A 14,869-nucleotide genomic window follows, 5' to 3' on the forward strand; every position below is an offset into this window, starting at 1 on the left:
TTCTTGCTCCCATTAACTACAGCAGGATCTGGCAGCTGCCAACATCCCCTCTGCCTCCTTGCCTAAACACAAACTTGGAAGAGAGGCATGAACAGAAATGAAGTGACCCAGGAGCAACAGGGAGCTGTCAGCTTCCAGGTGACACACAGGGAACACTTGCTGACAAGAGGGACATCTGCTGAAAGCAAACTCCTGCCTCATGCTAGAGCCTGTGGGTGCTCGTGGCCTCCCCTCAGTTTAGATGTAAAGGAAAACTTCAACTTTACAGGGCTGTGAAGCTGAGACTAGATGGACTCAACATCTCATCAAATGGGCAGGAGGGTGAAATCAGTCACTTCTACATCCACAGCTGCTAGGGGAAAAAAAATCTCATTTGTCTTCCACTGCGTGTGGCACTCCAGTGACTTGTAATGACTACCATGAAGGCTGGGACTAGCAACAGAGTAAACACAGAAAAGAACTTGCAGAAGACCACCATTCATTAGCTTTCAGATAGGCATTGCAGTACAGGACAGTAATTTTATCAGCCAGCACTGTTTGTTATGAGTCTGATTCATACTCCCATTTGTTATAACCTGACAATATTTTTACTTCCAGAGCCAAGCAACAAGGAAATATACTTCCAAGTGAACACAGCTGTAATTAAATGTCAAGCTTCTTTAGTTCAGCTATTGTATGAAACAGATAACAGATATAGGAGAATAAACAGGAAATACAGTATCTCCATGACTGCCATCTGTGTAAATAAGCATGTGGGGAGCTTGAAGGTTCACTGCACTTCTGTTCACAGTGAGCCCTGATGAGCTTGTAATAAAATATTTCCTCTCTGATAGTTCATTGATCAGCTTCCCTCACCCTGGAGTTTTCCTTATGGCAAGTTCCCATTAATGCCACATTTGCCATCACTCAAGTATGCCAGTGTTGCAAATGAGAGCTTTCCTTACCACCAGCACCAGGGTAAACTGCAGTGCCCTGCCCAGAGTGGTGGGTGAGAGGCTGCACATGGCCCGGCCATGGCACTCACAGCCCAGAGAGCCAAACGTGTCCTGGCTGCATCCAGAGCCCCGTGGGCAGCAGGGCAGGGAGGGGATTCTGCCCCTCTGCTCTGCTCTGCTGAGACCCACCTGGAGCACTGCATCCAGCCCTCGGCTCCCAGCCCGGGAGGGACAGGAACCTGCTGGAGTGAGCCCAGAGGAGGCCACCAAGATGATCAGAGGGATGGAGCACCTCTGCTGTGAGGAAAGGTTGAGAAAGCTGGGATTGTTCAGGCTGGAAAAGGATTTGGGGTGACCTAATTGTGGCCCTCCAGTACCCGAAGGGAGCCAACAAGAACAATGGAGAGAGATTGTAAAAGCATCTAGTGACACGACAAGGGGGAATGGCCTCAATCTGATAAGAGGTAAATTGAGATTAGATATTAGGAAGAAATGCTTCCCTGTGAGGGTGGTGAGGCCCTGGCAGAGGTTGCCCAGAGAAGCTGTGGGTGCCCCATCCCTGGAAGTGCTCAAGGCCAGGCTGCATGGGACTTTGAGCAACCTGGTCTAGTGGAAGGTGTCCCTGGCCATAGCAGGTGTTGAAACTAGATCATCTTTAAGGTTTCTTCCCACCCAAACCATCCTGTGATTCTACAATTCATTCTCTGATGTCTCAGGTCCCAGTTGAAGCCACTGAATCACTGAATCCAGACCATCTCACCTGCTTTTAACATGACAGAGATAGAGGTAACTCCAGAGATCTAGCAAAAGACTGCCTTTGAAAATATCAAATTTCACCAGGAAAATATTTTCCTCTGTCCCTAATCTTTAACTTTGATTTAGCAAATGATAACTTGACTCATAATGGTAACTGTGAATTAGGATAAGCCTTCAAAAATCTTGGTATTTCCTTTTTTATTAGTTTGTGATACCAAGTTGGCATTGAGTGATGCCCAGGTTATTTAGCAGCTCCTTGGTTTCCAGAGACTCCTTTGAAGACCCTGACAGAGCTTACAGACTATTGTGGGCCACTCTGAGGGTCCTGTGGGTATTTCTCATTCCCTGGGTCTTACTGCTATAATCACTGCATCTGTAGGAAAAACTTGTAGTCCTTGGTTTTGTTCCTGTGAGTGTGCTGGAAGTATTTGCATTTGTTCACTACGAGAAAAGAGGAGGTTGTGATCAATCAGTGACAGAAATAAGCAGTATCCTCATGTGAGCTCCCCATATTCTACTGATGGAATAAGAGCTAGGGAGGCTGCAGTGCTGGGCAGCAGCAATAAACCATGTTTCTTATTAATCACCATTCTGAAACACAGTCAGATCAGCCAATTCAAGGAAGACAGAGGTGTCTGCCACCAACTCCTGCTCTCCAGGGAACATGAGAATACATGAATACAAGGATAGGAATTGAATATCCTCTGAATACAACAACAGGACATTCAGCAGGGCTGAACTTTCTCCCTCCTAAGCCTGTAATGTATTGTATTTCTATATCCATAAAATTAAACTATCAGTTCTGCTGCATCATGTACCTCTGTCTGGAACTCCCCACCTGATATCCCCTTCTCTTACCTTATCCTGTCACCATGTTAATTTTGAGCTGATGCTGGCAGTTTCTTTGGTGGGTGCTTGTGGCAGGATGTCTACACCCCATGCCCCATTACCACCTTTACCACAGAGAGTTTTGGTGCATAAATAGATAACCAGGCCTGAAAGGCTCAGCAAGGGGGCATCTGGCACCAAAAGGGCTCAGGCCTCAGCTAAGAATGAACATTTTAGTCTTGAGAGCTGATGTGGGAAGAGATAAAAGAAATATTCTTGACTAAGAGACCCTGTTTGACTAACTATGAAAGACACACAAGTTGTGTGCCCAGAGGCAGAAACCTTCTACACACACACACCCTCAAAGTGTAGGAGACCTCTCCCTGGAGTCTGGACACTTCCCTAGGTTATTTTCCTAGGGATTGAGAGAAAGGACCTTGATGTGTGCTCCACCAGCAATGGGATGGTAAGATACATTGAATCCTAAGTTATATTATTTCTTCACTAGCTGTAACATTAATTAAAGATACCTTAACCTCACGCTGTATTTACCTACTAGTAGTAGCTTTTGTCCTTATTCCTGTGTAGTATTAGTTTGGTTTAAGTCTTATGTCTGTTAGCTTTATGTCTATTAAATAAAGAATCCTTTCTATAATAGACCGAATGAGCCATTGTTAAAGAACTCGCAAATGAGAGTGGCTTTTGGGGTGCTGGCCATCTCAATAAAGTTACTGCCTGCTGCCAGAGGCCTGGACAAAAGGCAAGGACTTAACTAAATCCCCACACCCATTTGTAACAGTGCTGCTTGGCCAAGCCAAGGGGGTGCTGCAAGCTGTGCCAGGCAGGGCAGCAACCACAGGATCTGCTGGTCAGGCTGTGCTGAGCACTGGGTCATCCAGGATTGTGTACTGCACTTGGCAAAGCAGAGGGAGCTTCCACTCACTCCTCAGATCAGTTCAACCCTCTCCCTCAGAGCACCTGTGAGGGTGCTGCCCCTGTGGGCTGGACTTTCTGAAGTAAGGAGCAACTTCCTGTGACTTCCAGTGGGTGTTGTGAGGCTGAGCCCATGCACGGATGCAGGGGTGGAGTTTGGGGACAGAGTGAGAACTGATGGTGCTCTCTGCCCGAGCCTAACAGTGCTCCTTGTCAGCATGTTAAGGATCAGGGCTGGTCTGATCAAGTTTCTGGGCATAAGCACCAGAAGATTCAGGGTGTGGGGCAAGGGGCATGGAAATATTATATACATCTCTTCAATAGACATGACAGACACTCTCACTTTGCTGCCAACAAATTAAGTTATATCTGCTTAAGAAGTGTTAAGATTTCCTCTGTTTCATAGGAAGTAATGAATCCTTTTAGTGTGTATTTTTACTTAGCACCATGCCTTATTCTTCTACTTTTTTTCCCTCACCCATTTTAATAATCTTTTTTATGGTGGAGTATCAAGCACCAAAACAAGTCAGTGATTGGGACTCCTGGCATATAAAATACATTTTTAAAGCTTTTGTTTTTTCCTGGAAATTCCATTGTATGAATCTTCTTGCACTGGAAACACGAAATACCAGAGACATCAAACATATGCAATGCCATTTATTGAAGCTTGAAACAAATATGTTATCATAGTTTGCTTTTTAAACCTTGAAATGTTAGAACAAGCTGTGAATGTGACAAATATATATTTTTTCCTGAGCAATCTGTTGAAGCTGATGTGTCTTGGGCTAATATGATAATATAATGATAATACACTTCTGCACTTAGTATTCAATTCAGTTTTGAGACTAATGACCATCTGGGTTCAGATCATAAATCCACCTTTACTTAAGAACAGTTGTGTCATAACAACAGTGGCACTGCTCTGTTAAAATGGTTCCTGTTGTCACAGTATTTTCCCTAAAGTTTTAAGCTGAGAAACAGTAATGACTACGTTTCCCTGGGTAGAACGATTACTCTGTCTAATATGTATAATATCATTTATTCACTTTTTATTAATTTCAAATGAAATAACAGCTCCCTGAAGAAAACAATGAAGGCAGAAATGGTTTAACTCCATACTAACCCTAAGGAGCACTGGAAAGGACAACTCCTGCAGGCATTTTCCTCCAACCTGCACCACATCCACTCAGTCAGCTCCTTTCTCATTAGCCCAAACACCTGGTGGCCTCCTTCTGCTGACCTCTGTGGATAAAATGTTATGCAGGTACCTCTAGCACAGAGTACTCTGACCAGGAACTTTGTCCTGTCCAAATCCTATAGAATGCTTCTGGGAATGTGAGGAGCACCTGCACTGCCCACCACTCCAGGTTGTTTGGCTGTCAAGGAACTGCTCTACGCCACACAGCTTGAGCCCAAGCCTTGCCCAAATCCTTCCTTAATCAGGCACGACACCTCTGCTCCCGCACATGATTCAATACTTCTGTGTCCAGAGGAGTAAGAATTGCCCAGAACTCTATTGCTCAAAGTGTCCCAAAAAGGAGAGAAGCAAACTGTGAAACTTAAAAAGCACCATGTCTGGCATTGGCCAGCAACACCACAGACATATATTATTGTAAGAGTGTGTGCATGTACACACATGCACCATTGCAAGTCATCCCCATATCTGTTAACCTAGCACCACACTTTTAACAGTGGATTTTGTTTTGTCAGCACCTAAAACTGGGGTTGTATTGCCATCACAGAGGTTTATAAATCTAACCTATCCATGCTGCATATTTTGTACTCCCAGAGACTTCAAGTGAAGAAGTTAAGTCCTTAGCCAAAGGACACAAACCTTTGAAAAATGACAATTTGACTCGTGGCCATCATTAGGTTAATACATTATAGCCAGGCAGCAATACATCTAATTAACTTTCATAAAGGTCTGTCTAGAAAAAAAGCTACTGCTAGTCATACATCTGTAACCACGGCGACACTTAAATTCATGACCATGTGTCTCACTGTATTCTGCATAAAATGTGCATTTCCCTGTACTACAATCTGAAATTGTAAGGTAAGTAGGATGCAAATCTGAGATATTCAAAAAAGCCAGAAGAACCAAGGTGTCCAAATCCTATAGAATTCCAAAGGAATCTAAATGTCTGCTCTTGTCCAGCTCGTTTCAAAATGCACAACTTTGTTCAAAAGGTCTTGGTTCCCTGAAGCTTGTTTTGGCATTTTCTTCACTAGCAAAACAGGAATTCTATTTGACTAGTGGTGTTCTCATGCCTGAAGCCAGAGGTATGCAGATACTACTCTGGGCCTCAGATTCCTGTCCCAGGAGCCCTCAGTTCCACAATGATTATGGATTTACCCTGTAGGAGATATCTGCTGTGAGTGAGGTGGTAGGGTGCTCCTGTGAATGTACGTTTATGCTCTACTGGGAGATACTGGATGACACAATAGCTCTACCACTGAACATCTGTGTGAACTACAGAGTTTCCAGATGCTAGCTGGCCTTTATGCTGAGGTGTAAAATTGATTTAAAAATATAGTATGGGTAATTTCCAGCTAAAATGCCTGCATGCCACATTTGAAGCTGCAGGTAATGTTTAAGTCTGTAAAGTTGAATTCCATCACACAGGTTAACATGTAATTAGCAAAACTGTTTTGTTGGGCCAGCTCATTGCTCCTTCCTTTCTTTTTCATTTGTCAAAGAACAGTAAGATTTCAATTTTCAAATGCAAAAGACTCAACTTCCAATTGTCCTTACCTACATTAGCTTAGATTTAGTCTTTTGCTTTCTCAGTATGTGGCTCCTTTACTCTTTGTGCTGTAAAGAGTGGAAACCACTACAGTGAAGGTTCCTGGTTCCTCTGTTCAGTAGCTGTAACACTCTGGAACTAAGTGTAGCTGACCACTAACATAAAACTGGTGGAAGAAAGAAGTCAAGAGAGAGAGAACACCACCTTTTCCAAAGGGTAAATTCTGAGGTTAAATTTTTGCTGCAGAACAAGCTGGTACAACCTTTATGCTGCATCAGTTTCCTGACAGCTTTTTATGTCCTGCTGACATGTATCATTTGTGTCTGAATACCTGCAGCTATAGAGACTGGCCATAGTCTTGAGCTGGTTGCCTTATCTAATTTCAAATGGCCTTGGATAGTTAATTTTAAATGGAGAGGAACTACAGATGACACATAAGAATGTTACTGCCTGTCTAGCAAAAGATCTGCAAAACCAAATTTTTCTTTATACTGAAATTGTTCATCTGTTCTATCAGATGGAATGTATAAACCTGTCTGAAAGATTTTGTTGGTTTCTCCCTTAAATGTGTAAAAAAATACACATAGATAAGAGGTAAGGCACTTAGGGATGTGGTTTAGTGATGGACTTAGCACCGCTGGGTGAGGTTGGAATTGTTGATATTAAGTCTTTTCCAACCTAAATGATTCTATGACTATTAAGGTGGTAGATGTAAACGTCTTGGCTTTTGAGGTACCAAGGAATGCTGCTTAAAACATATTTGGGAACTTAATATCCCACATTTTATGGGCTTTTCAGGTTACAGCAAGACATTTGTAGCAGAAGAAAATTGTCAAGAACAGGTTATGGCTGAGGTATCCTTTAGAGATTCAGTCAAGTACTAAGCAAAGATTTTTCTCCTGAAAAAAAACAATGTTTCAATTCATCCTGCCTATAGTAAGCAGATATTACAAAATTCTGCTTTTAAGTTTATTAAGTGAACAATGAATTTAGGATCACTGCCACTTCACCTCGATTCCTAAAAAAGAAAGGCAAGAGAGCATAAAGAGAACTGGCCCATGGCACAGGTATGTGTCTATTGCCCCAAGGGCCACCTTCACTAAGCACTCTTGAGTAAGCAGTGCTGGTGTTTCAAGTGGGTTTTGGAAAAGAGATGGAAGAACAAGTTAAACAGTCATTACAAAAAATCAGAAAATTCTTGCAAGCCTGTTTCTAGTGTCTATGCATGCCTAAGTAGTACTAGCTGCTGGCACATTGAAAATTATGTTATAAATTTTGGACTATTACAGAGAAAAAACGGAAGCAGTAAATTATGACTGATAACCCTAGGTGATGTGCTTTCCCAGTTTTGATCACAGATTTCCATTTATGCTGCATGGTTCAGAAAAAAATAATGAACGTAAAACCTGTAAACAGAAGCTCTATTCAAGGAAACAAGAAAAAAAAACAGCTAGTGCCAAGCTGCTTGGTTGTTGTTTTCTTAGTTTTGAGGTGGTTTTCTTCTAGATTTAGTGTAATTTTGTTGTTTGAAGCCTCGCTGATCCCCATGTCTTGCTTTGTTCCGACTTCGGGGCTGACTACACGTGAAGCAGCACTGAGTCTGTATTGATGGCAGCAAGCACTTGCCAATACTTTTCAGCCTCTGGCAGAAGTGAACTGACAGCTGGTCTTTGCTGCAGGGCAGCCCTGTAGTGAAGAAGATGACAAGAATTAGCTGTATTTTGCTGACACACTCCCTGCTTTATGCCAGATGGTCATGTCTGTTAAGGGTCTTATTTACAGTGGCTTTCTCTTCCCTTGTATTATGGGTCAGCTTGACCTCGCACTGAAATTCTAGGATCTTTTAGTGAACACATGACCTTCTGTTCTGGAAAACACAGCACTCATGACTGTTCAGTGAGACTTTACTTTCGTGGCAGACACAGCTGATCTATGTTTTCCACTCTGACTTTTCTCTGGACTGCCAGAGAAAGCCTGCCAAGAATGATTTGAATTTGGTCCTTTTGCATTCTTGTAACTGCCCCTAAGATGAGTAGCATGGGCTGGCAGGGTGCTGCACAGCCAGCCAGGGCAGGCAGGAGAGTGCAGACAGTGCACATGCAGCTGCATGTTCAACTTGGCTGTGTTTTAATTCCTGCAGCATCAGAACATGGCAGGGACTGACTGCTGCTGTCTGTACCACCACGCTGATAGGTCTGTGGTAGCTCTAATGAACTGAGGTGGGCCAGATTTTAGCCAGATTATTAGAAACTGGAGGTCCTCAGCTGCAAGAAGACAAGGTGTGCAAAAGAAGGAAGATGATATATTACCAAGACTGTTCTCCAGAAAATCCCTCAACACTGCAATGGGGGAAATTAAATGAAAACTTGTATAAAGGTAGTTTAAAACAGATGAATGCAGTTTTTTTCACACCGGGCTGCGACAGAAAGGCTGCCCTCAGGATATCCAGCCCCCAGAGCTGGAAGTTAGGGATGAGAAGCAAAACAAAGCTTCCATAATCCAGGAGGAGATGGTTAGGGACATGTTTTGCCAATTAAGATACTCACAAGTATATGGGCCCAGATGGGACTCAACCCAGAGTAACGAGGAAACTGGTGAGAGAACTTGCGAAACCACTCTTAATCACCTACCAGCAGTCCTGGCTAAGGAGAAGTTCCAGCTGTCTGGAAATTAGCAAACGTAATTCTCACCTACAGGAGGGTCAGAATGATGATCCAGGGGACTACAGGTTTGTACAGTTACCTGAAAGGAGGCTGTAGTGAGATGGTGGTCAGCCTACCTTGACACACCTACAGTGAGAGGACAAGAGGAAATGGCCTCAAGCTGAGACAGGGGAGGTTCAGATTAGCTTTAGAAAACATTTTTTCACTGTTAGGGTGGTCAGGCATTGAACAGGCTGCTCAGGGAGGTGGCGGAGTCACCATTCCTGGAGGTGTTCAAGAAGCATCTGGATCTGACACTGGGTGATGTGTTTTAGTGGTTCAGGGGTTACAGTGGCACTGCTGGGTGGATGGTTGGACTGGATAGTCTTGAGGGTCTCTTTCAGCCTTGACAATTCCATGATTCTGTGAACTTGCTGCCACAGGAGAGGGTGGAAGCAGACAGCACCACAGCATCAAAAAGAGTTGCAACATATTAATGAAAGTTTAAATAAAAAGGCACTACATAGAGAACTTTCAGTAGTCCTAATATACGTCAGTTGGAAATGCTGGAGGACTATCACGGAAATTAATCTCAGGAAAGCACCAACCTCCTGCATTCCTGCTAAGTAGCATTTTTTAATGCCATTGTTGGAGCCATAAGGGTGGGCTGCATGGACTAGTGCTTACCTAGTAGGGCATTTACTATGTTTCATGGGCCACTTGAGCTTATATTCACAGAAGTAACTATTACTAATATGTGCAGGCAGTATTTATCTGAGTTTGTCTTTCTGAACATGAGAGGGTCATGAAATAAGCAGACCAATCCACCACAGGGCAAAACACACGCTAAAATTATTTGAACTGCAGCAGGAGTGATGCATCACTCTCAAGAGCATGTCAGATCTAAACTGCCCTCCAGATTCAAATCATTGTCTCACTGTCCAATTAGACCCTTAGCACCATCCTCCAAAAGGCTTATGAAAGTTTTTATAGAAGGGCTGTGAGATGTTGCTGTTCTTATCCAAGGGCACCTCCTGGATACAGCAGTACACAGACTGCTCATAAAGATGTTATTCCTTCTGTAAGCTTCCCCCTTCCCCTGATGCCTCTTTTTTTGGCTATTAACCATGTACACAGCTGGGCTCCTGGGCCTTTGAAGGACAGAGGTACAGGACACCCTGAGTCACAAGAGCATTTCTCTTCACCTCTTGATTTTGGACGGTCCCACCCTGTGGAACACTGATTTTTCTACATTGTCTGTAAGAATTTGCTTGCACTCCCAGTCCAGAATTTACAGCTTCCATAGAGGCATCTATCTTAAGAAATGGCATCTATTTGGACTCACTGTGTGTTTTCCCACAGTCCTCACTGCACTCTGAGTTACCTAAAACAGGCCAACACAAGCAGACCTACTAATTTAGTTGTGTCGTCATAGGGATGCATGCTCAGAGACTGCACTCCCCATCATGGCAATACAAGGCCAGAAGTGCTGGAAGAGACAGCAGTGTGGCCAGGGTGACCTGAGCAGTAGCAGGCCAGGGTGACCTGTAATTACTGAGCCCACACTACTCAAAAGAAGTTGATAGACTGAGTCAGATCCCAGTTTTTGCAGAATCTCAGCAGAAATGGAGAAACCTGTTTCATGCCTGTGTATTACTCTACCTGTATTTTTCCTGCACTCTTGCAGATTGCATTTCTGATATTTTGTGGGCTTGGTTTTATCCACACACATACTGTCATCTTCAGTTTCATTGGTTTCTGTATTCATGCATTTCACAGTTCTTTGCTGAATGCCCCCTCCACAAGAAACAGCACACTGAAAGAGTAATTTTAACATATGTAAGTTTTTTTAACATGGAAATTTTGTAATTTGGCAATATTTGAGCTGTGATGTGACAGGAAGCTAAAACTGCCATCTGATCCAGAAGCAATGGCATTACAGTACTCTGTGTACTGTATGCTCCATCCAGTCACCTCCATGGTGCATTGTGGCCAGATTTGGCAGGATAAGGTAGAGGGTAATAGCATCTTGGAATGTGTAAACAGGGGAAAATTATTATTTTCTACAGAGGAAAAGGATGATTTGCAATGCCAGTCCTACAATATAAGAGACTCGTAAACCAAATTCATACCAATTAGGACAGTTTTTGCTTCCTGTGTTTTCTGACTATCTAAGTAAAGCAAGAAAAATCAATTGCAATATTAGGCCTATAAATGATCAAGACTAAAAAAAAAAGCCCAGTAAGGTTTTGTTTCTTTCCTGGATTTAAACAGGTGGTTACCCTTTCTTTAGGACCACAAAAGAACTGCCAGCTGCTTGTTCTGGCTGCACACAGAAGGCCATAAAACCAAAACACTTTTAAAATATCTTCTTGTACCATTCTGTACATGTACTTAAATCTTGTGATCTCCCAGAGCCTCTGAGAATTCCGAATTAGTTTTAATTTTTTTCTCTCTACAGATAAATAGTGCCATCAGATAAATGAGATAAAGAATTCAGAAGCTAGAGAATGTCAGCTAACAAAGTACAAGAGATGAAGACAGGAGTGGAACCTCTGTAATTTTTCTGCAAATTATCCCCTCTCTAATATGTATCTCTGTACATGAAGCACAATAGTATTGGCATGAGGCAGACTGAAAGATCTTAGGTATTCTTGCAACAACTTTATATTGATTTTTATAATATTTTTATAGAGGAAAATTATTAATTAATACATCAATATGGGATTAAAAAATAAGTAAAATAGTTGCTATAACATTTGGTAGTCTGTTACTTATTTTATGTGCTTCACTTCCATATTTAAGTGTTACACTGACTCTACATTACCTTACAGTCATGTCCCATCTAATGGCTTTGTATCAAAACCAACTCATTGAATTTTCTGTGTTAAATGTGACTCCAGTGTTTTCTGATTTGTGGCTCCTGCTTTTAGCATTCCTTCAATATTCCATTATGCTGTGAGGAATACTTGTAATGTATGCAATGTTTATTAAGGAAACTGAAGGGAAAGCTTTATTAGATATACTAGTTTCTTTATAGATAAATATGTATAGCAATCGATAAGTATGTACAGCAGATACTGGAAAGTTCCCCAAAGATACACCTCACATTTATCAAGAAGGTTTCTAGGTACTAAGTAGGAGGCTACTGGTCAAAATTCAGAATTTCTCTTTGTGTGGGCAAGTACAGTATTCCCCGAAGTTGTTTTGAGGATCACCCAATCCCCTCCAATAGCCTCAAACACTGGAAAATATAAACGTGCAGAGTAAGAATGTTAATGGTAAAACTCCTTTGTTCTTAGACAAGATAAAAGATCCCAGACTTCCAATGACATCTAATACAGCAACAGAAAACAGAAGCTACAATATATGTCACCTAAAGGAACGGACACGGGCTGGCTATGAAATGTTCAGTAACGTTTTCAGAAGTTCTTTTGCAGCTTCAGCTCTGCATAAGGAACTTTACTTGCCACAGGGGCTGAAGTTCAGAGACAAGTGGATAATGAAACCAAATACGGCCAAAAAATGAAACATGACAAAAAATGAAACATGACAAAAAATGACAAAAAATGAAACAAAAATAAACTGAATCCTACCGGGCTCCAGGCCTGGTGAATCCACTGTGTGCAAGGCTGCCTGTTACAGGATGCAGTGGCATCAGGTCTCTTGGTCCAGTCACAGTGCCCTTCCCGTGGGCAGGAGACGTGCCGCCTCTGCTGGCCACCACCACACGTCCTCGAACACTGGCAAGACAGTGGCAGACACAGAGGTGGGAGAGGATGAGAAACCAGAAACAGACCACAAAGATGGCTGCACATGTTCATTCAGAAATGCGGGGCCACAGATAACAGGACCATAGGTTCAGAAAGAGGTACAGGCTAGCCTGTAGATAAGTCCAGACATGAAGAAAAGCTCTGCACTGAGACACTTATTCCATGTGCTTGGAAGGAGACTGAGAAGAAGCTGCTACAAGGGGAAAAGCTGCTCCTGGCACATACTACTAGAAGGACTAAAGGGCAGAGTAGAAATGGCTACACAGAACAGGCAACAGAGAACTGCTCATCAACATCACCAACAGCAGTAGTGTCTCTAACAAGAAAGTAGAAGTCATGTATCAGCAAGATTAATCTGTAACACTGACTGAAGACACAACAAGTTCATATGATGCAGCATCTCATTTTTACGAGGTGGTTGGGGACATTAAAATTCAATCCATACAGCAATTGAACTCTTTGGCAGTAGAAGTGTCATAAAAAGATAGTGATCCAGGTTATTTTTTAAACATTCTTCTGTCCACATTCTAAAATTACTTATTCACTGATTTTGTTACTATTTTTTCACTAAGTCTGTAGTAGAGTCTGCTTGAAATACATGAAGTATTTAATACTCTGATATGAAATAAGGTACCAAATATACTTTGAATAATGCATTGTTACTCTCCTATAAGGAATTGCACCCCTATGGACAGAACAATATATCTGACATCTGATAAATGAACCTTTTCAATCTGTTTCTATCCAGTGTCCAGGGTTGGACTAGTGTTTTTATAAAGTATTTTAAGTGGCAAACGAATGCAATCATTCCATTATTTTTGTTTTTCCTCCTCCCGCTGACTGCTCTGACAGCACACCCTGGTCTCCTCCAGGTGTGATTTCTTAGTGCCCTGTAAAGAAAATGTGATCACCTCCCTTAAAATCCCAAAGCATTAGGTCCACAGGGCTGCAAACATCATGACACTTTCTCCAGCACTGCTTTCAGTGGGGTTAAATTCTACAATATAATCAGGCCACATGATTTAGCTGACATAAATAAGTGCCTGGCAGCCTCTGAGTTTGTTGGCACAGGTTTATATTACAAAGGGAGCCAAAAGTCAGATTTATCTTATGTCTGGTCTAAGCCTTTGCTCCATAAAATTTCAGTCCAAAAGTGTAAAGGAACGTTCTAAATTTGCCATAATGAGAAGGCAACATTAAAACAGCAGCAAAAAGGATTAATCTAAATGAACCACATTTACTGATCCCAAAGGATAGCTACAACAAATTTTCTTCCAGGCCATCTGCTTTTCCCTTTCAGGACATGGTAATTTAGAGCTCCAGCTGTAAATCACACTCAATCCTAAGAATGATTCTGTGAAGCCTTATGAACACCTGTGATAGTTTTTGCTGTAGTCATGCACAAGAACTCACCAGCTGCGTGTCTTCCTTGGAGCACAATTTTACCTGACAGCACGGGATCCAAGAGCTGCTGTTACCTGAAAGGAAATTGCTGACAAAACTTCTTTTAAAGAACAGTACCTCGCTCCAGGGCTCCACATGCCATTGCAAGCAAGGTTCTGTGTTACAGCTGGTGTTGAGCTGTGGTTTATAGCCGAGTAACCGGCAGTGGAAAGGCCTGAGCAGCCGCTTTTCCCCAACATCAATGCAGTGAACATCTCGGGTCTTGAAGCCTCCGCTGCAGTTCACAGAGCACTGTACACAAAACAGAGAGGGGCACATCTCCACACCATGAGCCCCACTGAAGGGCTGTACCTTCCCCAGTCACAGACCAGGAGGACTGCCTGAGCTTTGAGCATCCTGAACAGAAGGAATTTCCAGTTTACTGTAACACCAACCTGTTGTGAGGCTTAAACACTGTGGTTTTCCTCACAGCAGCCTGGAACATGCCATGTAAGTACTTAACCCACTACACTGCTATGGCCATTAATAATATGGATATATATTTATTTGGGAAATCCTGCCAGCTATTTCCGAAAATGTCATAGTGAAAGAGTCATAATGCAATAAATACAGAAAATGGATTCTGTATGCAGGGATATTGTCAGTTCCTTAGTTGCTTCAGAGAGAGGAACGGTCCCACCCTCATCTTCCTTGCACCTCCAAGGCACCAGGAGAGTTCATACCCCAAGAGCAGCCTCAGTTTGAGAAGGTGTGAGGGAAGAGAGAGGCACTCTGAGACTCACTCACAGCCTGTGAAATCATTGCCCAGCTTAGAGCTCTGCTGAGGAGCTAAGTGAATCCTTCCAATCTCCTTT

At 42.5% G+C, this 14,869-nt stretch overlaps 1 protein-coding gene across 2 annotated transcripts in view; it reads right to left on the reverse strand.

The window, feature by feature from the left end:
* Window positions 1–6,845: 6,845 nt before the first annotated feature.
* The window catches only part of ADAMTS12 (ADAM metallopeptidase with thrombospondin type 1 motif 12), a 144,600-nt gene continuing 136,576 nt past the window's right edge, over window positions 6,846–14,869 (reverse strand). For both annotated transcript variants that reach the window (XM_068176960.1, XM_068176961.1), the window contains 4 exons: window positions 14,133–14,306; window positions 12,435–12,581; window positions 10,501–10,654; window positions 6,846–7,882 (listed from right to left, as the gene is read on the reverse strand). In XM_068176960.1, the coding sequence (XP_068033061.1) occupies window positions 7,677–7,882; window positions 10,501–10,654; window positions 12,435–12,581; window positions 14,133–14,306 (681 nt within the window). In that variant the 3' untranslated portion in view covers window positions 6,846–7,676. The remainder of the gene's footprint in view (window positions 7,883–10,500; window positions 10,655–12,434; window positions 12,582–14,132; window positions 14,307–14,869) is intronic.

The sequence above is a fragment of the Anomalospiza imberbis genome, chromosome Z, assembly GCF_031753505.1.
Source record: "Anomalospiza imberbis isolate Cuckoo-Finch-1a 21T00152 chromosome Z, ASM3175350v1, whole genome shotgun sequence".
Taxonomy (NCBI): domain Eukaryota; kingdom Metazoa; phylum Chordata; class Aves; order Passeriformes; family Viduidae; genus Anomalospiza; species Anomalospiza imberbis.